Genomic DNA, 21,679 nt, shown 5'->3' with positions numbered 1-21,679 from the left:
GGTTCCTTCTAGCTCTATAATAATCCTGTGTGCTAGACCTTAGGGTGAGGCACTGCCTTTGCTTTTTCCCCTCTGCCATAATCACCTGGCAAAATCACAACCTAAATCAAATTCCACTTTCTGCCTATGGTCTCACACATGCTGAATGGCATTTCTCTTTCTCTCCTCTCAGACAATTACTTCACACTTTCTCCTCTAGCATCCCTCTCTCATTTTTTTGTTTGTTGTTTTGTTTTGTTTTGGTACTGAGGATTGAACTCAGGACCCTACACTTGCAAGGCAGGCGGTGGCACCACTGAGCTAAATCCCCGGCCCCCCCTCTCATTTTTTTTTTTTTTTTTTTGGTACCAGGGATCCAACTTGAGTCCTTGCACTTGCGCAGCAGGTGGCGAAACCACTGCCCCTCTCTCATTTTTTGAGACAAGGAAACACTGTATAGCTCAGGTTGGCCTTGAACTTGCTATCTGGCCCATGCTGGCCTGGAACTCACAAGTCTTTTATCTTAGCCTCCCAAGTGTCAGATTACAGGCATGCACCTCAATGGCTGGCTCTATTACTCAACTACTCTCTCTTACCTAGACTCAATGCTTGGCAAACTTGTATAGTTCTGGGGCTATACATATCTATTCATTGATGACTCCCAAATGTATATTTCAGATACTACTGTGGAAGTCTTCCGGTAGCCAAGTGCCTATTATCTAACATCGCGAGCTAAATGTCTAAAAAGCAGCTCAACATAACATGTTCAAAAGCTTCCCCTTCCCCCAAGCTCCCTACAGAGTATGGGAACACTACTCACTCAGGTCCACACCTAGGTGATACCCTTAATTCCTTACAGTAACAGTAGAATCTAACTTCAAAGTAAATCTTAAGCCTAATTGCTTCTTAGTATCTCTACCACTGTAACCCTAGTCCAACTCATCCATCTCTCAACTGCATGCATATATTCATTCCTTCATTTGAGACAAGGTCCTGCTATGTAGGTCAGGCTACCCTTGAACTCACTATGTACCCCAAGCTTGCCTTGAACTCTCAGCAATGATGTTCTTGCCTCAACCTCCCAAGTGCTGGGATTACAGATGAGATGGGATTACAAACATGTGCCTGCCTCAACACACTATGGTAAAAGCTTCCTTAATGGTTTTTCTGCTTCCATTCTCATCTCTTCATGATCTATTCTTTGTCATTTAAAACTCAAATCAGGGCCAAGGATTTAGCTCAGTGGTTTCATTGCCTGCTACGCAAGCGCAAAGACCGGAGTTTGATCCCCAGTACCAAAAAAAACCAAAAACCCTCAAATCAAGCCTAGCATAACCCCAGCACTTGGAAAGCTAAGGCAGGAGGATTGTGAGTCCTAGTCCAGGCTGGGCTATATAACAAAACCCTCTCTCAAAAAAAGAAAACAATCACCTCAAATAACTCCTATGATTAAAGTACTGCTATGGCCTCCCTTCACACAAGAGTAAGATCTGCATGCCCTGCCGTAGCAGGCTGCAGCCCCATCTGTACAACCCTGACTCCACTATTCTCCCCCACAACCTCAGCTCCAGCTGCACTCTCCTGGATGTTCCCTGAACATAATCTATCTCCTGTCAGAGTTTCACATGTACTTCTGTCTGCAAAGTTCTTCTCCTGCCCGGGGATTTAGCTCAGTGGTTCCACCGCCTGGCTCTGCAAGTGCAAGGTCCCGAGTTCGATCCCTGGTACCAAAAAAAAGAAAAAAAAAAAAGGTCTTCTCCACTATTTCTGCTCATTTTCATCTCTGTGGCCACCAGGCCACCACCAAAAGTCACTTCCACAGACGTCTTTTTTGAACACTCTTTTCCAATCCCAATTTTTATTTTATGTATTTATCCATTCATTCACTTTTACAGCACTGGAGATTGAACCCAGCACCTTCCCACTGAGCTATATCCTCTGCCACAACCACCCCCTGCCCCAGCCCCGCTTTGTGAGACAGGGTCTCACTAAATTCCCAGGTTAGGCTTCAATCTGTGATTCTCCTACATTAGCCTCCCAGAGCTTTGGGATTACAGGTGTGTGTGCCACTGTACCCAGCTCCAGCCATTCTTACCTTGCCCTGATGGCACTACTGCATTTACCAGCTGAAATTATAACATTTACTTGTTTACATGTTTGGCTCTCTCCTCTAATTTTTTTTTTTCCCTCTCACTAGATTTTAAGTTCAATGAGAGCAATGATCTCAATTTGTCCTGTTATCTCTATCTAATATGCCTAAAATAATGTCTAGCTAAGTATTTGTTGAATGTATACATGAAATAATGAATGGATGGGATATAGATTAGTGGAGAGAAGATAAGGACAATATTAAAGCCAGGAAGATACTTTTAAGCTAGGAAATATTCTAGGTACCAGACTTTTACTTCATCATTTATTCAAAAACTAAGAAGTAGCCAGGCATTGGTGGTACACACCTGTAATCCGAGCACTCTCGGAGGCTGCGTAAGGAGGATTGTGAGTCTGAGCCCAGCTTGGACAACTAAGAGCTTAGCAAGATTCCTTCTCAAATAAAAAATAATAAAGGTCTGGGGATGTAGCTCAGTGCAAAGACCCTGAGTTCAATCCTCAGTACTGGAAAAATAAGATTATTGTATTGGGAGAGCCAGGCACAGTGGTGCACACCTGTAATCCCATCACTCAAGAGGCTGAGGCAGGATAACCAGTGTGGACTACATAGCAAGACCCTGTTTCAGAAAATAATAATAATAATATGTTGTGACAGTTGAAAATAACATGAAATTCAAATTTCAATGTCCTTGAATAAAGTTCTAGTAAAACACAACCATACTAATTTATGTATTGTCTATGGCTGCTAAAGTAATTGTTTTTCCAATGCTCTTGGCTTACAAATCTTAAAACATTTACTGTTTGGCCTTTTACAGAAAAACCTTGCCAACCTCTGTTCTAACAGATTTAAATTATTACAGAGTAAGGCCATATAGTTTGGCAAATACAGAATCTAGAGAAGCACAGGAGGTAGACGGTACTTTAGAAAATGTCTTGTCCAACATCTTTACCAAGGCTCAAAAAGGCAAAGGGACTTTTCAGTCGCACAATAATCTGTAACAAACCTGCCCCTAAAGCCCAGTGCTGACTCCTACTCACCAAACCAGACTCGGGAAATCACAGCATTTTAACACATCTAGTCAAGTCAGAGAAGTTTAGGAAAAAACTTATGACTTCACACTAATTATTAGAACTAGTTGAAGTGCACTGTCACATACCCAGGCTCTATGGTAAGGAAGCATAAAATGTCTTCAAGGGCTAGACTTTAAAACATACCTGAGGATGCTTGGAAAGTGAAAATTCTTCTCCCCACCTTAAGAAGAGAAATTAAAAGAGGATTAACATTTCCAAAATGTTATATTTTTTCTCCGTGTATTTTTTTTTTTGGTACCAGGGATCAAACTTGGGTCCTTGTGTTTGGGAGGCAGGTGGAGGCACCACTGAGCTAAATCCCCGGCCCTTCTCTGTGTATTTTAAAACAACCTTAGGAATGTGTTGCAAAAAGAGATGGGAAGCATAGGAGACCTGGAAGATTGCACTCTGGTTTGTCAGCAGACACTGGTAAGAGGGAGACTTAGGTTCAACACCCATCAGTTGCTCCCAAGGTGGACAGCTGCTCTCTCAAGAACAAGTGCCCAATATGATGATCTTCTAGTGGATTTTCCGTAAACACTGCTGAATGAGTATGATTTCATAATAATAGGGACCAAGTTCAAAACATTCACTGTGCCCAAGGTATAGAACCAATTCAGTAAGCTCTCCCATGAAGAAAGCAGGTTGAGTAGCACAACACAAAATACTACATTCGGCCAACAAGGTTTGAGGTTGGTTTCCATTTTATAGCTTTTCCCAAAATGTCCACAGCCTACATACAGAATGCCCTGGAACTTGTTCTCTTCTAGAACTTGGACAGTGTTCTTCTCACTCTCTTTGACACTAATATATCAAATGACCATCAAAACACAGATAGTAGAAAGAACAGAATTACAGGTTCTAGCTCAACCTGGGTAATTTAGCAACCTAGTGAGACGCTGTCTTAAAATAAAAAAGCCAGGTATGGTAACACACACCTCAGAAGGCTGAAGCAGGAGGATCACTGTGAGTTAAAGGCCAGCCTAGGCTACACAGCGAGTTCAAGGCAACCACATAGCAAAATACATACATTACTGTCTCAAAAAACCAATAAATAAGTAAATAAATAAAACCTGAAATATTTAATTAAGTGATGAGACAAGTTTAGTCAAAGTGACCTACTCAAGGGTTTTTAACTCTGGAAGGAAAGGAAAGGTATAATTTGTATAGAAGTAATTGGTTTGAGCAGGGCTAGAAATGAGAATCTATGAGAAAAGATGAGTCAGTTTTTCCTATCAAACGGCTTTGAGCTATCCCATTTAGCAATTACATAGCTATATTTCTTCCTCTTCGTCCTTAAAATCAACAAATTGCAAATCGGGGGTGGGGGTGGGGGTGGGGGTGTGCGTGCGTGCGTGCATGCGTGTCTGTGGTATTGGGGATTGAACCCAGGGCTCTCACTAAGCTACAGCCCAGACATGTTTTTATTTTTTATTTTGAGACTGAGTCTTGCTAAGTTGCTAAGTTGTCCCGGGCTGGAACTTTCAATCCTGCTGCCTCAGCCTCCCAGAGAGCTGGGTTTACAGGCATCCACCACTACAACTGTGAGAATTGGGTTTAACAACCAGAGCCACCCTTGTCTTGACAAGGGTTGAGTCCTCCAAAGCCCAGGTGACCCTCACACCTAGGCGGCTCACAAAGCTCAATCTGCAAGGCCCAGCCAAATGCAAGCGGTCTTCTGACGTCACAAATGTTAACTGTCTTTCTGCACGGAATTCAGTGAGGAATACAACTTTAAAATCTTTCATGATTTGCTACTTGAAGAGTTTTAACTTACCCAATGGAACGTAATTTGAAATTTCTTTGATCAATACTAAGTACTTTCACTTCCTAAAGTGGAAAAAGAAGTTTTAATTTTTAAAAATACTCAGATTAAACCATTTACTAAAACACAGCTAGGTTGACACTTTTCCTAGAAAACAGCATGCAATTTCTCTGAAGCAAAGAAAATTTAAATTTAAAACAGAACAAGCTAAATATATTCCAAGGAAATAGGGTTTATTTCTTACATATTCAAGGGAAATATTCATGAAAAAATATACAATATAGCCTGATGTGATGGCACACACCTGTAATCCCAGTTCTAGGGAGGCTGAGGCAGGATGAGTTCAAGTTATAAAGTTATATGGTTATATAGCAAGTTCAAGTTCAAGACCACCTTGTATTACATAGCCATCGGGCCGGGGACTTAGCTCAGTGGTTCCGCCGCCTGCCTTGCAAGCACAAGGTCTCGAGTTCGATCCTTGGTACCAAAACAAGAAAGATAAAACTACATAGCCAGAACCTGTTTCTTTTTTTCTTTTTGGGGGAGGTACTGAGGATGGAACTTAGGACGTTGCACTTGTGAAGCAGGCGCGGTGCACTGAGCTAAATTCCCAGCCCTGTTTCTGTTTCTTTTTTTTTTTTCCCCTGTTTCTTTTTTTGAGACAGGATCTTGCTGTATATTCTAGGCTGGCTTTGAACTCACTATGTTGTCCAGGCTGGCCTGGAACACATAGTGATACTCCAGCCTCAGCTTCCTTAGTGCTGGGATTATAGGCATGCATGGACTGTTTCAAATTAGAAGAAAAAAAAAGAGAGGGAGAAAAATATACAATCTAAAAAGATGAGACAAGGGGCTAGGGGTAGAGCATGTAAAAGGGACTGGGTTCAGTACCCACAGGGCAGGAGGTGGGAATCAAAAGATATGTGGTAGAGGGGGAGGATACAAAATTTCAATCATGCTCAGCCTTTTTTTTTTTTTTTTCCTGAGACACGGTCTCACTGTAGTTCAGGCTGGTCTTCAATTCACTATGGAGTCCAGGCTGGCCTCAAATTAAGTGTTCCTCCTGCCTCAGCCTCCCGAGTGCTGGGATTACAGGTGTGCACTAGCACACATGCCATCAGCCTATTTTTGTGTGATACAGCAAGCATGTGGGCTCTTGGATGAGTGACTTGGCAGATATGTAGTGGAGATGATAAAAGACTGGAGGAATGAAGGAAGCAGGGAAGGCCAGGTGTGTTAGATAACAATGTTGGGGAGGTGTGGTTCCCTCTGGAGGCTGACAGCAACAAGCAATCTCCATCTGGCTTTTCCTTTTCTTGCATTAAGGAAAACTAAGAGTAGAATTGTTGAACTTAGGCCAATGTGACAGAGCTGCCAAACTTCAAATGGAACCAAAGGATGGCCATAACCACAGCTCAAACATGGGGAGATGTAAAAAGAGGATGAAGCAGGGGATGGTGGTATACACGTCTGCAATCTCAGGAGAGGTGGAGCAAGAGGAATCCAAGTTCAAGTCCTGCCTGGGCAACTTGCAGGACTCTGTCTCAAAATGAAAAACAGAAAGGGTTGGAATGGGGCCAGGGATTTAGCTCAGTGGCACTGTGCCTGCCTGGCAAGTGCAAGGTCCTGAGTTTGATTCCCAGTACCAAAAAAAAAAAAGAGCTGGAATGGAATGTAGCTCAACAGCACAGCACCCAAGGGTTTGATACCCAGTACCACCAAAAAAAAAAGAGATGAAGACTATAGATGCATTTCCAGACCCCTCCTCTTTGAGACAGGGTCTTGCTATGTTGCTGTGTAGTCCAGGCTGGACTCAAACTTGTGATCCTTCTGCCTCAGCCTCCCAAGTGCTTCAATAAAGAGCATGTGCCACCACACCCAGCTGGTAGGTCAATACTTATCATATAATCCTAATTAGTGACAGAGTCACAGATCAAAGTATAAAATGTATATACACAGGCAATCTCAGGTTAACCAAGAAGTGCCTACAATTTATGCAAATCATTATCAACTACATATCTGTATGGATTGATTTGCCATTACATGTTCTGTTTTAAATCATTTGTTCAACTTTTTCTTTTTTTTCCAAAGAAGGTTAAGAGTAGGGAAATTTATTGGGAAATAGGAATAGCTCCTGAGAGACAAGAAGGGTCCCAAATGGGTTGCCCTCAACTTTATTTGTTTGTTTTTTAAGATAGGGTCTCACTGTGTAGTCCGGGCTGGCCTCAAACTTGTGGCAATCCTCCTGCCTCAGGCTCCAGAATGCTGGGATTACAGATATGTACCACCCCACCTGGCCTCGACTTTAAAATATGAATTAAGAGCCAATTTGCTTAGTGAAAAAGAAAAACTGTTGCTTACCCGGGGTATGAAGAATTCATCAGCACTGAACTTATAAAGCCATTCATCCAAAAAGTGAAACAGAAGAGACTGTAAGTCATCTCCTACACAGGATTAAAAAGGGCCATAATAGTATGCTGTTTAATAACCCTGGTCTCTAAAACCATGTTTCAAAGTACAGAGAATTTCTTAGGCTATTTGAAAAAGGAAAAATAGGTTCATAATCAATTTTGTTCTTATTGTAAAAATACACTCAAGATGCAAAACACTGAACATCTATCTGTATGATGACTTTTTCCCTGTGAATAAACCAGTTACCTTGGGCTTCTACTTCTACTGTCTGGAGGGGCTCCACAGTCCCAGTGTCTGTCATGTATGCAAACATGGCCATGGCACACTGCTCAAACGCCTCCTCCAGCGTCTCTCCCCACGCATGTAACCTGAAAAAACACACGTGTGCTTTGTGTAACATAATCCACAGCAAGAGAGAAAACTTGACAGCCAAGTTCAAATAAAATCAGCTTGATAAATACAAAACTAAAGACTATTTTTTTTCTTTTTGTGGTAGTGAGGATTGAATTTGGGGCCTTCACACTGAGCTATATGCCCACCCCTTTTCAAATTATTTTACTTGAGAGAGCGTCTCGCTATATCGCCCAGGCTAGCCTACAACGTTTTTTTTTTGTTTGTTTGTTTTTTGGTACCAGGGATCGAACTCGGGTCCTTCCGCTTTCGAGGCAGGCGGCGGAACCACTGAGCTAAATCCCCGGTCCAAGCCTCCAACTTTTGATCCTCCTGTCTCCTGCCTCAGCCTCCCAGAGTACCGGGACCATAGGCGTGTACCACCACACCTGACTGGAAACTAGAAGCTTTTAAACTATCATTTTCATGTTCAAAACAGAAGGAACCACAATGAAAGTAGAAAAATTAAAAATTAAAACTAGGGACACCCAGGGCTGGGGATTTAGTTCAGTGGTTCTGCTGCTTGCCCCTCAACTGCAAGGACCCAAGTTAGATCCCTGGTACCAAAAAAAAACTAGGAACACCCAGATTAAAAGATTCACCCTTATTTAATTACAGCTTCAAAGGAATAAAGTCCAGCTATACTCACTGGACATCTGCTGTATGATCCAAATCTGAGGGAGAGAGGGAAAAATGTCAGTTACTAAACTTATTTCTCAAAAACACAAGAAAATGACTCTAGTTCATTATTATTCATTATTAAGAACACTATCCTTTAAGAATGAGAAAATCTGAGGCAGCCCAGACCTTCTGCTGTCTACTGCACAAAGTTAACTGTTGTTAGGGGTTGGCTTCTTTTGTTCTTTGGGGGTATTTTAGGTTTTTTTTGGGGGGGGGGTTGGTACTGGGGATCAATCTCGGGACCTTGCACCTGCAAGGCAGGTGGCAAAACTACTGAGCTAAATCCCCAGCCTGTTTTATTTTTTGAGAGAGGGTCTCACTATGTAGCTCATGCTTGCCTCAAACTTGCTATGTAGCCTAAGGGAACTCGAACTTGTGGTCCTCCTGCTTCAGCCTACGCTTGCTGGGACTACAGGCATGTGCCACCACACCTGGCTAATCATTAATTTTCCTTAAAGCCAAGGTTTACATTTAAATGAATGACAATTTCTGGAAGGCAGCAAGGCCTGGGCCTTTCAGGTGTTGTAAAAAGTGTCTAAGCTGAGTGTGGTAGCACACACCTGTACTCCCAACTACTAGGAGGCTGCTCTGAGATCACTGGAGCCCAGGAATTCAGGCCAGTCTGGACAACAAAGAGGATCCTATCTTTTTTTTTTAAAACGTACTAGGGATTGAACCAGGGGCTTCATACAAGGATACATTGCTGGGAGCGCTGCACTGCAAATCACTATGGCCAGACCTAACTTGTCTCCTCCCTCGGATGAGGCAGGGCCCTAAGGAGGAACCGGCATCTTGTTCTCTTCCTCCAGCAGAGGAGGCAGGGCCCCATGGGAGAACAGGCGACAAGAGGGCGTGGTGGAGCAAGGAATGGCCAAGAGGAGTACTGAGAAGAGGACATGTCTTCTTCCCTGCCCATTTGCCAGCAAACCATCAAGCATGATGTCCTGCAGACCTAGCCACTCTCCCTGTTCCAGTCAAGGGCACCCCCATTTTCCTCCCCCTGCACTTCCCTTATCTCTACACTATAAATTAACGTGCTGCAGTTGCCTAGCCATCTTTTTCTCTCATCAGGAGGAAAGCTCCACCTGGCCTCAGCATTGTATCTCTTTGTTCTGTCCTTTTTCATCATCCCCACCCCCACCCCCACCCCGGTTCTCCCTCCTTGGACCCTTCAGCCTCGCAGGGTCCTTTGTTAATTTTTGATTGTGAGATAGGGTCTCCATAAGTCACAGAGCTACCAAGGCTGGGCTTGAACTCCTGGCCTCCTAGAGTGCTGAGATTACAGGCACACGAAATACTTTTAGAAAATAAATTCCACAATAAATATTAAGCATTTTCTTAATCTCACAAGCACACAACACCATTTTCAGAGTCTGTCCTTCACTTGTACCACAATTATCACCAATTCTTTCCATTTAGCATCACAGGACAATACAGTGAGAAGGAATTCTTGGAGATTTAACATAGTTCTTAGTATATAAAAAGGATCTTGAAATCCAGAGATTGTGGCTTTTTCAGGACTACACTGTGGTATATAGGTAGAGCTGGGAACTGGAATGGAGGTTTTCTTGGCTCCTGTGTTAGCACACTTTGCACCATAGGACATCGTCTTCTGGTGGCACTCAAAGTGCAAATTCATCACTCAGAAATATTACTGAAGGGGCCGCGGATTTAGCTCAGTGGTTTTGCCTCCTGCTGCACAAGCACAAGAACCCGAGTTCAATCCCCGGTACCCAAAAAAAAAAAAAAGATATTACTGAAGACTTCGTAAGTTTCAGGATTCAGTAAGTTTCAAGGGGCTCAATGACCCTCAAAGATGATAAAGAAAATTACAGGTAGGGCTGGGGATTTAGCTCAGTGGTTCCACCACCTGCCTTGCAAGCATAAGGACCCAAGTTCGATCCCCGGTACCAAAAAAAAATGACAGGTATTAACTCTGAAGAAATAAAAGCATGTGACCACAAATACACACGTAAGAATGTTCACAACTATTTTATTTAGAAGAAGTATAAACCCAATGGACGTCAACAAGAGATAAGTATAATCATACAGTGCAAGACTCCTTAGCAATAAAAAAGCATGAACTTCTGTCTGTGCATTAACATGAATCTCAAAACATTATGCTGAGTGAGAACTGCAGAACTCTTAGCGTGAAACTTCATCCAAATCCCATCTCTTAACCAAACTAACATAGTTTCTAACAGCACAAGGTTGCATCCCTAGGATGGTCCAGGAATGTGGGTGGGTGAGGAGTCAGCAGGGGCAGGAGAATTCAGTTGTAGATGTTCAACATCTGACTTCCCTTACTTAAGATAAGCAAGTTCTAAAAAGGGCTTATAATTTTGAATACAGTGCATATCTCTCACAACTCTGAAGTATCTTTCTCAAGGATTTGAGAAACATTCCTTTGAAATGGAATCATCTGGAAGCAACAAGCCTCTGTCTCCCAGTCTTCCATAACTGGAGCTGGCAGACATAACTGTCCTCACTGCATTTACACTGACCACCTTTCAGACTTTGTCACTTCTCTGACTCTTCTGAGCCCTCATCCTCCTCTCCCTCATTCTCTCTCTATAAAAATACCCAATCATCTCCGTACAAACTACAATGTAGCTTAGCTCTTTCTCCTATTGCCAGTAGTTACTGAAAAAAAAAAAAATCTGAACTGCTCTGGTGCCCAGCTATATTATCTCCAACATAGGTGAAGACAAATAAAGGAACCCACATGTGTGACTGCATTTATATGATACTCTAAAATGGAAAAATAATTATAGTTTTTTAACTAAGCTTCCTCTTGTCCCTTTCCAGTTTCCAGGGGCTAATTGGAAAGGGTCAAGAGGAGACATTCTAGGGTGAAAGAAGTGTCCTATACCTTGATTAGAGTGTATCTGTTTAGCAAAACCCACTGGATGCTAACAATTTAAGAGCTGAGCACTTTACCCACATATGATATGTAAATTACACTTCAATCTTTTTTTTATACTGGGGATTGAACCCAGGGCCTTTGCACTGAGCTACATCCCCAGCCCTTTTTTCATTTTTTTATCTTAAGGATCTTGCTAAATTGCCCAGACTGTGCTTGCTTCAGCAGCACATATACTAAGCTGCCCAGGCTGGGCTCAAACTTCCAATCCTCCTGCCTCAGCCTCCTAGAGTGCTGAAATTACAGGCCTGTGCCACCAGGCATGGCTTAAACTTCAATTTTTTAAAAATCAGTTTAATCCTGGTATGGTGGTGCATTTCTGTAATCCCAGGTACTTGGAAGGCTGAGGCCGAGGGTCACAAGTTAAAGGCTAGCTTGGGCAACTTGGGGAGATTGTCTGAAAATTTTTAAAAGATTTGGGAGTGTAGCTCAGTGCCTACTATGCACAAGGCCCTGGGCTGAATCTCTAGCACTGAAAAAACAAATGAGTTTTAAAAAACAACACCATATTGGTATAGGACAGAGGTTCTCAAATTTTTCATCTCAGGGTTGAGGCAGAAAGATCACCCCAAGTTCGAGACTAGTCTGAACTTCACAGTGAGTTTAAGGCAAGACCAAAGTACACAAGCCTCTGTCCAAAAAAAACAACCCATTTTTTTGTTTTTAACATCTCAGGAACCCTTTATTCTCTTAAAGAGACTGAGGACCTCAATGAGCTTTATGTGGGTTTTATCTGACAATATTTACTATATGTATTAGATTGTAACTATAAGTTAAAATACTTAATTCACTTGAAAAAAATAAACCTACTTTATTTAACATAAATTATTTTATTTACTTATGGTACTGGTGTGATTGAACTCAGAGCCTTCTTATGAGCTACATCCCAGCCTTTTTTTCTTTTCCTTCTTAAAAAAATGTTTTGAGACAGGGTCTTGCTAAATTAGCCTAGGCTGGGCTTGAACTTGCAAACCTTGTGTCTCAGCTTCTCAGAGTGCTGGGACTAATAGGAGTGTGTCACCATCCCTAGCTAATGTAAATTATATTTTATGAAAATAACTATATTGTCCAAAATTTAGAAAAGTGGCAGTGTTTGGCTTTTTCCCCTCTTCTTTCCTTTTTTTTTTGTGTGTGTGTGCAGTACCACTGAGCTGCACTTCCAGCTCTTTAACGTGAGCCGGACCTAATGGCACACAACTGTAATCCCTTCACTCTGGAAGGGTGAACTATGAGGATCACAAATTCAGGCTCAGCCTGGGCAACTCCACAAGACCTTGTCTCAAAAGTAAAAAAGATCTAGGATGCAGCTCAATGCAAAGGCCCTGGGCTCAGTCCTCAAAACACACACAAACACACACACACACGGAAAAGAAAATACTGCACCGTATTTTCTTTCTTGTTTTTATTTCTTCAGTGCTAACAACAAAAAAAAACCCTCTTAGTTTTCCCACTCCCCAAACCTGGTCACAATCTAACCCACTCTTGAGAGACACAAGAGACAACCTCGAAAGTTCAAGTAAAACTCTCAGTCGTAGTGACACACACGTTATCCTACGGGAGGCTGAGGCAAGGAAGATCACGAATTTGAGCCCAGCCTGGGTAACTTAGGGCCTTTGTGAGACACTATCTCAAAATAAAAACTGAAACAGTGACTGGGGATGTAGTTCAGTATGAAGGCTCTGGGTTCAATCCAAGTACCGGGAAAAAAAGAAGAAAAATAAAATACAGGTATTTTAAAAATTACTGCGCTAGTTAAATTCAGAAAGAAAAACTGGGATTAAGAACATGTAGAAAAAGTTGAAGAGACTGAAAATATAGGCGCCCACTCTCCTGACTCTCAAGCCAGGTGGCTTTTTCCTTCAGCATATCCTGGGGCAAGTACAAGACTCCATAATACAGGACGAACACAGAGCACAACCCGATCACATCTAACACACCTGTGGGGCAAAGTAGACGGCCATGTTGGAAGCGCCAAGTAAGGAGCTGGGCATGCCCCTATCTGAAGAAAGAAGTATCTACTCACATTCGTACTTCTGAATGACTGGAGGATACTTGGCCTTGATTGCTTTCTGGTCTTCAGTTAAATTGTAATCTCTAACATCTTCCTTTTCCTGCGCCATGATTTCCGAACTGAACATACTATTTCCGCCCTTCATCTGCCGGCCTTCGGCCCAGCAATACAACTTCCGCCCTAGGACCCCCCCCCCCCAACCCGCATCCTTAAAGGGCCATGACTAGATTCTTGGAGCTCGAGAGAGCTTTTCAGCCCCCAACAATTCCATTTAAATCGTGCCGCTTGGATCGTATGTTTAAAAGGCTAAGAAAAAAAAAGGCTAAGGGCTCATCTTCTGTGCTTATGACTCGTTTTCTTCCTAAGGATTAAGGAGACAAGTTGAAGAACACCTTGAATAACACCCCTCTGGGTCTAAGTGAGGAGGCTTTTTCTTTCCGCCTCGTCCCCAGAATTAATAACTAGACTCAGAGGCATTTTAGATTTTTTCATTTCAATACTTTACTCCGAGAAAGTCGTTAGCATACAGTAGTAATAGCCCTTAAGAAAATGGCTGCCCCCGGGAGTGTTAGGCCTGAGCCTCTCACGTGATCGGTACGGGCACAGCCCCATCGGCCCGGGTGTGCCCGCAATCTGTGGAACTCGGCCACGGGCGGTGTGGGAGGGGAGGGGAGGAGCGCGCGACTAGGTCCCGCGGGAAGCAGCCCTACGTATCAGGATTGGCCGAGAATGCAGTTTCCCCGCCCATTCCGCCGTTCGGTGAGCTCCGGTTGGCCAATGTTGGCGCGAAGGTGCGCGAGCCGGCCCTCACGCAGGGACCGCAGGAAACAATAGAGGCCGCGCGCGCAGAGCGAGCGCCCGCAGCCTCCCGGCCCCTCCCACGTCGTTCGGCCCCAGGGTCCTCCTGGCTCTCCTGCCGCCATGGCTGACAAGGAAGGTGAGGGTGCCGGGGGCGTCCCAGGAGGGCGGGAGGTGCCAGGACTGTGTCTCGGCCTGCACACGGCCTAGTAGGGAGGCAGGCCCGGCGCGGCCGAGCGTAGCCCTAATACCGCAGGCGTGGGGAGGGAGCTCCTGGCAGGATGGGCCAACGGCGCCCCAGTGGCTCAGGAGCGGATGCGCAATGCCTCTGGGTGAAGCCGGCGGCGGGGCCCCGGCGGCCGTGAGCCCCCCGAGCTCCCTGTGGTCGGCCCGCGCCGCCCTCACCCCACGTCTGGTGCGCGGCCCCTCGCCGGTCCTGTGGACTTTACGTGCGGTAGCGCGCGTCGAAGGCCCAGCCCCATAGTCTCCACGGGTAGCGGACTTCTGGCCCGCGAAGATGGGCAGCGGTGGCGGTGCTGCGCCTGGGGAGATGAGATAAATTCTCTCCTTTCAGAGTTAGAACGAAGAAGCTGTACGGGTGGCTTAGGAGAAATTTACTCAGTTCCGTTTCTGTAAGCTAACTTGATTTGGTTTTAAAAATTTTAGCAGCTTTTGACGACGCAGTGGAAGAACGTGTGATCAACGAGGAGTACAAAATATGGAAAAAGAACACGCCTTTTCTTTACGATTTGGTGATGACCCATGCTCTAGAGTGGCCCAGCCTAACTGCACAGTGGCTTCCAGATGTAACCAGGTGATGTGAATCTTGAATGTTACTTTGCTGTCTCTTCAGTGTAGATTTTTCACGGTCGTCAGAGCACGAATTAAAGCCTGTTAGTGACATTTTTTTCCCTAGGCCAAAAAGAAATTCAGAATGTAAAATTTTTTTGTAGTTTGCCTGGCAAGAGAGATTATGATGGTGTTGGGTTTTTCTCTGATAGTGAATTGAATAGCTATGTTACGACTATAGTTAACCAAATAATGTGGAACATGTCAGCCTTCACAAAGTATTCTGAATCCAGTTCATTCAGCAAAACACATTTGAATTCCCACAGACCTTTGCAGTAGCTAGTTAATACAAAGATAAATATGAGACCTGCTTTCAAGGAGCACGTTGTCTAGTTGAAGAGGCAGATAACAACTAGTAATATAGTTATGTGTGATGAGTATAATTACATAGATAGAGTACTTAGGAAACACCTGAAGAAGGCTGAAGGGGTTGAGGCCCTGAGTACCATCCATGGCACCAAACAAGACACCTGAGCCTGGCATGGTGGCATGTGCCTCTAATCATAGCTACTCTGGAGGCTGAGGCTGTGTCAGAAGGTTCCAAGTTGCCAGCTGCGACAACTTAGACCCTATCTCAGAATAAAAAGGGTGGAGGGAGCCCGGGATTTAGCTCAGTGGTTCCGCCCCCTGTCTCGCAAGCACAGGGTCCCAAGTTTGATTCCCGATACCAAAATAAAACCAAAAACACAGGGTCCCAAGTTTGATTCCCGATACCAAAATAAAACCAAAAATGAAACAAAAAGGGTAGAGAATGTGGCTTAGTGGTAGAGTGCTTGCCTAGCAAACCCCTAGGTTCAATCCCCAATACAGAGGGGGAAAACAAAAATCTGAAGGTGTCATTGTATGGTTTTCACATATGGAAGTTGGGTATAGTGAGTACATACATTCCTTACACATAGATAAATAGCTTACCTCTAATAGAGGGGACAGCATGTCATCTTACTGAGCTTAAGTTAACATAGGCACTATTAGGTTCCACATATCAGTGTATATAAATTAATTATAATTACCACTAGCGTGCAGAAAAAAATAATTGAAACAAGGAAGGTGTGCCTCCACATGGAGCATCATGATTAACTTCCAGAAGTGACAATGGAAAGATGAAGGTGAATAAATTTTTTGGTTGTTTTGTTGTTACTGTTGAGACACGATCTTGTTAAGTCACTAAGTTGCCAGGCTAGACTCAAACTTGGTGATCCTCCTGTCATTAGACAGTCTGAGGAGGTTCCTAAAACTAATATAAGGAACTTAATTCACCTTATCCAGAGAATAGATTTGCTGACTGCCATCAGAGAAAAAGAATTTTTGGGACTAGTCAAATAAGAGACATGGGAAAGTACACACTCAAAGAAATACAGTGTGCAGGCCCTCAAGAGAGAAAGATGTCTTATTTTTTGAGGGTAATGGTGTTTTTTTGTTTTGTTTTATTTTGCTTTTGGTACCGGGCATTGAACTCAGGACCTTGCACTTGTGAGGCAGGTGAGAGATGCCATTGAGGTAAATCCCCAGCTCTGATGTTTTATTTTTTGAAACAGGGAACATTCATGCTTTTCTTGAGGTGGAAACCCAGGGAAAAGGTGGCTCACCCCCTAGAAGGGTACTAGCCTGTTCTACAAGTATGGACCTAGTTTTTTGTTTTTAGATAGGCATTTTAAATATTTGGATTCTCTCAACCTGTGAACCCATTCCTTTATCTTAGGATCAATTCCTGTTCTTTACTTTCTCAGTTAAGGCAATTTATAGACTTTCACTACTCCTGAGGAATTTTGGATGTGATGGGTCTAGAAGGAATGCTGCTTAATTAACTGCTGGGAATGCTGATCACCTTTGCACCTGAAAGTTGCAATCTTTTTAAAAGTGTAATTTTTTAGTTTTGAGTCTCCTGTTTCCTTCCTACTTCCAATTCTTCTGTCTTAGGTCATTCCTGTCTCAGCCTATCATAGTGCTAGAATATGTATCAATCACCATATCCAGCTAGATGATATTAATACAGAATTCAGCAGAATCAGCCTGCCTGTTGGACAAAATGTTTCTTATTCAAAATAACATTCAAGCTGGATGTGGCGGCATATTCATGTTATCCCAGAGGCTGATGCAGGAGATCACCAATGAGTTCCAGGCCAGCCTGGGATACATAGTGAGTTGTAGACCAGCTTGAACTACATAATGAGACCCTGTCTCAAAACACAAAATCAAAATAACATTCAAAAGTAATGTTGTATAATACCTTCAAAATTCAAAGTTAAGATATTTACAGAATGTGAATAAAAATCTTATTAGATTATGATTCAGTTCAACAATAGAAATTTGACTTTTTGGGCTGGGGATTTAGCTCAGTGATTCTGCTGCCCGCCTTGCAAGTGCAAGGTCCCAAGTTCAATCCCTCGTTTTTCCGGACCTTGCGCTTGCAAGGCAGGTGGCGGAACCACTGAGCTAAATCCCCAGCCCTGACATAAATTTTTTAAGAAAGGTTTTACTAACTTCACAGTGGCATAAATCTATTCTATGGATGTTATACAAAGCTGTGGCAAATACCTAGGAGTTTAGAATCAGAAGCTTCATCATGATCATGAACTCTCACATTCAGCTAGGGGCCGGGGATTGAGCTCAGTGGTTCCAGCGGGTGCCTCGCAAGCGCAGGGTCCCGAGTTTGATCCCTGGTACCAAAAACATTCAGCTGATCATCAGTCATCAGAGATGCTTGGGGCATTCAAGATTAAGAGGAATCATCCCCTTGCCCCCACCTCTGGGTGCCTGGGATTGAACCCAGGGCCTCTCGACTGAGTTATGTACCCAGTCCACCACCCATTTTTTTTTTTTTTTTAAGGCATGGGAAGGATTTATTAGAGTGCAGGCCTAAGAGAGGTGCACAACAATTTGGAGCTGTGAATATTTATGTGTTTTTGGCAGTGGAAATCTGGATTTTGTCAATCTATAGTCTTGTTCTTAGTTTAGGAGGTGGGAGAGGATGGCCTACCCACAGAAAAATAATGGTCTTTTTTTTAAAAAAAAAAAAAATGGCTGGGGATTTAGCTCAGTGGCCCTGCACCTGCCTCACAAGCACAAGCTTCTGAGTTCGATCCCCAGTACCAAAAAAAAAAATAGTAGTCTTCATAGGAGAAACCCCATTTTGCTGGGCCTGATGGCACACATCTGTAGTCCCAGCACTTGGGAGCCTCTGGCAGGAGGGTCAAGGTGAGTTCAAGGCCTTAACTACATAGCGAGACACTGTCTCTAAAACCAAAAGAAATCAAATTGTATTAGGCAACATAATCAGCTAAAAGTTGGGAAACGGATTGTTGTGCTTTCCAAGGTTCTGATTCGGTAGATGTGGAATAGATCTGAGAATTTGCATTGCTTTTTTTGTTTGAGACAGGGTCTCACTATATATCTATATAGTTCACACTGACCTTGAATTTGTGATCCTCCTGCCTCAGTCCAAGTGCTGGGATTGCAGGCATGTGAGCCAAGCCCAGCAAAAATTTTCATTTCTAACAAGTTCCCAGATGATGTTAATGCTGTTGGTCCAGGGACCACACTTGAAGAACCTCTGCTTTATATATAGATAGATTAATCATTCTGAGGAAACACACACCGTGTTAAGCTCAGAAATATTCCAGGATTCCTTGTTTCTACAGTAGAGAATCTCAAACTGGCATTCGAGACCCTACAGAAGACGAGTATGGTAGCACATTTCTGTGATCCCACCACTTGGGAGGTTGAGGCAGGGAGACTGCCACAAATTCAAGGCCAGCGTGAACTACATAGCAAGATCCTGTCTCAACCAAAAAAAAATGCTGGGGATGGTGGCGCACACCTGTAGTTCCAGCACACAAGAGACTGAGAGTCAAGATGCTTCGAGATTGAGGCCAGCCTGGGCTACGTAGGAAGGTACACAAAAAAGACACTGAAGAGTGTTTTTAATCTGTTTTCTATGCTCTCCATTGCTTTCCCAAATCCAGTTATTTTATGATTTTAATTCCAGTTCTGTTACTTAGTAGTTGTGTGATCTTAGGCAGATTACTTATTTTCCTAAACCTCAGGTATCTTCATTTTCAAATGGGAATTCTTCATAGTGGTGGGATTTTTGTTTTTCATTTTTGAGACAGGGTCTTGCTCTGTAGCCCAGGCTGGCTCCTACTGCCTCACCCTCCCTAGTGTTGGGATTACAGATGTGCACCATTCTGCCTGACCATAGTGTTATGGTGTTGCCATTGGGGGATTTTTATGTTTTTATAGGGGAGGGGTTGAGATAGGGTCTTGCCAAGTTGCCCAGATGGGTTCAAATTTGTGATGATCGTGCCTTGGCCTCCCAAAGTGCTAGGATTGCAGGTATGTGCTACCATGCCCATAGTTGGGGTTTGTTTTTGTTTTATTTTTTCACTGTGTAACCCCCCCACTGGCCTCAAACTCATGATGATCCTCCTGCTTCAGCCTCTTGAGTGCTGGCAGGAGTGTACCACCACACCTGTAGTTATAAGTGGCTAACATGCTGTCTGTTATTTTTGAGACCTGCTTAGGTCTTACCCCTTCATGAATGCTTTTTTTTTTTGGTACTGGGTATCAAACTCGGGTCCTTGCACTTGGGCAGCAGGCAGCAAAACCACTGAGCTAAATCCCCGGCTCCTTGAATGCTTTCTTAATTACAGAAGTAATCTTTCTTAATCTAAACATTTTTATTTTATCTTCATACCTTATATTTATATATGTCATACATTATTTTTCATACATTGTATATACATTATATATTCATACATATATGTTGCCTAATATTAGTATTTGTGGACATGACTAATGCCTTATGGCTTTCTGAGGTCAAGAATCATGTCTTAATCATCTTTGTGCTCTGACAGCATTTGGAACAGTGTATCCATTGATGAGGTACTTAGTGATATGTCTGAACAATTAGCATACCTAACATCCTTCCCCTCCCCTCCCCTCCCCTCCCTGCTCCTCCCCTCCCCGATGGGAATTAAACCCAGAGCCTGGCAGATGCTCTTATCACTGAACTACACCCCCAGCCCCTCCTTTCCCTTTTAACAGAGGTTCTAGTAGTCAAAAATATTACTGTATTTTGCAGTTGTTTTACTTGTAACCCTTTGTAAAGAATGCATAGCTAATCCACCTTTTATTCCATTAAACTTATTTTCCACAGTAATTTGTTTTGGTGGTGGTGATGGTGGTGGTGGTGGTATTGGTATTAGTATTAGAGATTGTACTCAGCATCTTGTGCATGCTAGGCAAGCACCCAGTCAAATGCCACCACTACCACCTTCCTTTGAGCTACATCCCAAGTCCTTTTATTATTTAAATTTTATTTCATTTTATCCCCAACCCCCTCCCCTCCTATTATTATTTTGAGACAGTCTCACTAAGTTGCCCGGATGGAAATTCAACATGCATTCTTCCTGTCTTTATTTTTTGAGATAGGGTCTTGCTAAGTTGGCCAGCCTTCCCTCACAATTGTGATCCTTCTCCCTTGTCCTCCCAATTAGCTGAGATGACAGGCATGTGCCATTATACTAGGCTTGTAATTCTGCATTCTTGACCAAGTTAAAAAATACAAAAAGTACTATATATTTCTTTCTGTACAGTACTTGGCCCTTAGAAGTAGAAAATAGGTCCCTTGGTGACTATCCTCTCAAAATCTGTGGTTGTAATGATTATGTGTTCTCTCTTCGTTTTACTAATTTGAATAGTGACCATTTGTTGCTATTACAGACCAGAAGGGAAAGATTTCAGCATTCATCGACTTGTCCTGGGCACACACACATCGGATGAACAAAACCACCTTGTGATAGCCAGCGTTCAGCTCCCTAACGATGATGCCCAGTTTGATGCATCACACTATGACAGTGAAAAAGGAGGTATGTATCTTAAAGGTGAAAGTTTGTTTGTTTGTTTGGTACCCAGGGATCAAACTCAGGACCTTGCACTTGCAAGGCAGGTAGTGGCACTGAGCTAAATCCCCAACAAGATGAAAGATTTTTTGATATATGGGTGATATCCTTTATCTCTTTGAATTATTATAAAAGAACTAATTTGATAAGGTAGCCTTATCAAGAAAACTTGAGGAAGCTGAGTTTGCATTGTAGGAGAAATACTTAACATGTACTTGGTTCTATACCTTTGCTGTATGATACTAAAGTGACAATGAAGGGATTTCTACAATTGAAAGCAAAAGTCTTCTGTGCATTATTGCTGTGCATTCTCATCACATATTGCCTCTAGGGAACCTGAAACTGGTTTGTGGATATAAATCTTACATATATTTATATATAAAATACAGGTATACATAGGCCATATAAACAGGATATTTGTGGTATTACAAGTTCTTTGGAAGAAGAAAAAGAGAAAGAAGCTTTGAAGGTTTTAGAGGGGTAACTATCTATCTATCTATTTATTTATTTATTGGAGCCTGGTTCTCACTGTGTAGCTCAGGCTGGACTCAAAATCACTGTAGTTCTCCTGCCTCAACCTCCTGAGTGCTGGGATTACAGGGATGTGACACCATGCCAGGCTAGAGGGGCAAGTTTTTTTGTTTTGTTTTGTTTTGGTACCGGAGATCAGACTTGGGACCTTGCACTTGCCAGGCAGGCGCTATGCCATTGAGCTAAATCCTCCACCTCAGGGGCAACAATTTCTAAGAGTTCAAAAATGCTGGCTTAAGTTGCCCTTTCCAGACCCCCCC

The 21,679-nt window shown here is 43.0% G+C and overlaps 2 protein-coding genes across 9 annotated transcripts in view; one reads left to right on the top strand and one right to left on the bottom strand.

Annotated features, from left to right (window-relative positions):
* Tslig1 (tRNA splicing ligase complex subunit 1) overlaps positions 1–14,008 on the bottom strand; it is a 28,331-nt gene extending 14,323 nt beyond the window's left edge. For 2 of the 7 annotated variants that reach the window (XM_087215368.1, XM_004850863.3), the window contains exons 1-6: positions 13,354–14,008; positions 8,376–8,400; positions 7,583–7,704; positions 7,286–7,368; positions 4,937–4,989; positions 3,304–3,340 (exon numbers count right to left, since the gene is read on the bottom strand). In XM_087215368.1, coding sequence (XP_087071494.1) covers positions 3,304–3,340; positions 4,937–4,989; positions 7,286–7,368; positions 7,583–7,704; positions 8,376–8,400; positions 13,354–13,486 — 453 coding nt within the window. In that variant the 5' untranslated portion in view covers positions 13,487–14,008. Of the gene's footprint in view, positions 1–3,303; positions 3,341–4,936; positions 4,990–7,285; positions 7,369–7,582; positions 7,705–8,375; positions 8,401–13,267 lie in introns of all 7 variants that reach the window. The other 5 variants (XM_021263270.2, XM_087215369.1, XM_013074250.3 and 2 more) reach the window with 5 other exon arrangements.
* Positions 14,009–14,107: 99 nt separating this feature from the next.
* Positions 14,108–21,679, top strand: part of Rbbp4 (RB binding protein 4, chromatin remodeling factor) — a 23,178-nt gene continuing 15,606 nt past the window's right edge. For both annotated transcript variants that reach the window (XM_004850873.4, XM_004850871.4), the window contains exons 1-3: positions 14,108–14,278; positions 14,806–14,953; positions 20,710–20,855. In XM_004850873.4, the coding sequence (XP_004850930.1) occupies positions 14,263–14,278; positions 14,806–14,953; positions 20,710–20,855 (310 nt within the window). In that variant the 5' untranslated portion in view covers positions 14,108–14,262. The remainder of the gene's footprint in view (positions 14,279–14,805; positions 14,954–20,709; positions 20,856–21,679) is intronic.

Source organism: Heterocephalus glaber, unplaced genomic scaffold (assembly GCF_053883595.1).
Source record: "Heterocephalus glaber isolate CG9 unplaced genomic scaffold, H.glaber_assembly_v1.0 deba00001452, whole genome shotgun sequence".
Lineage (NCBI taxonomy): Eukaryota > Metazoa > Chordata > Mammalia > Rodentia > Bathyergidae > Heterocephalus > Heterocephalus glaber.
The sequence above is the reverse complement of the archived record's forward strand: the minus strand, read 5'-3'. Positions and strand labels throughout refer to the sequence as shown.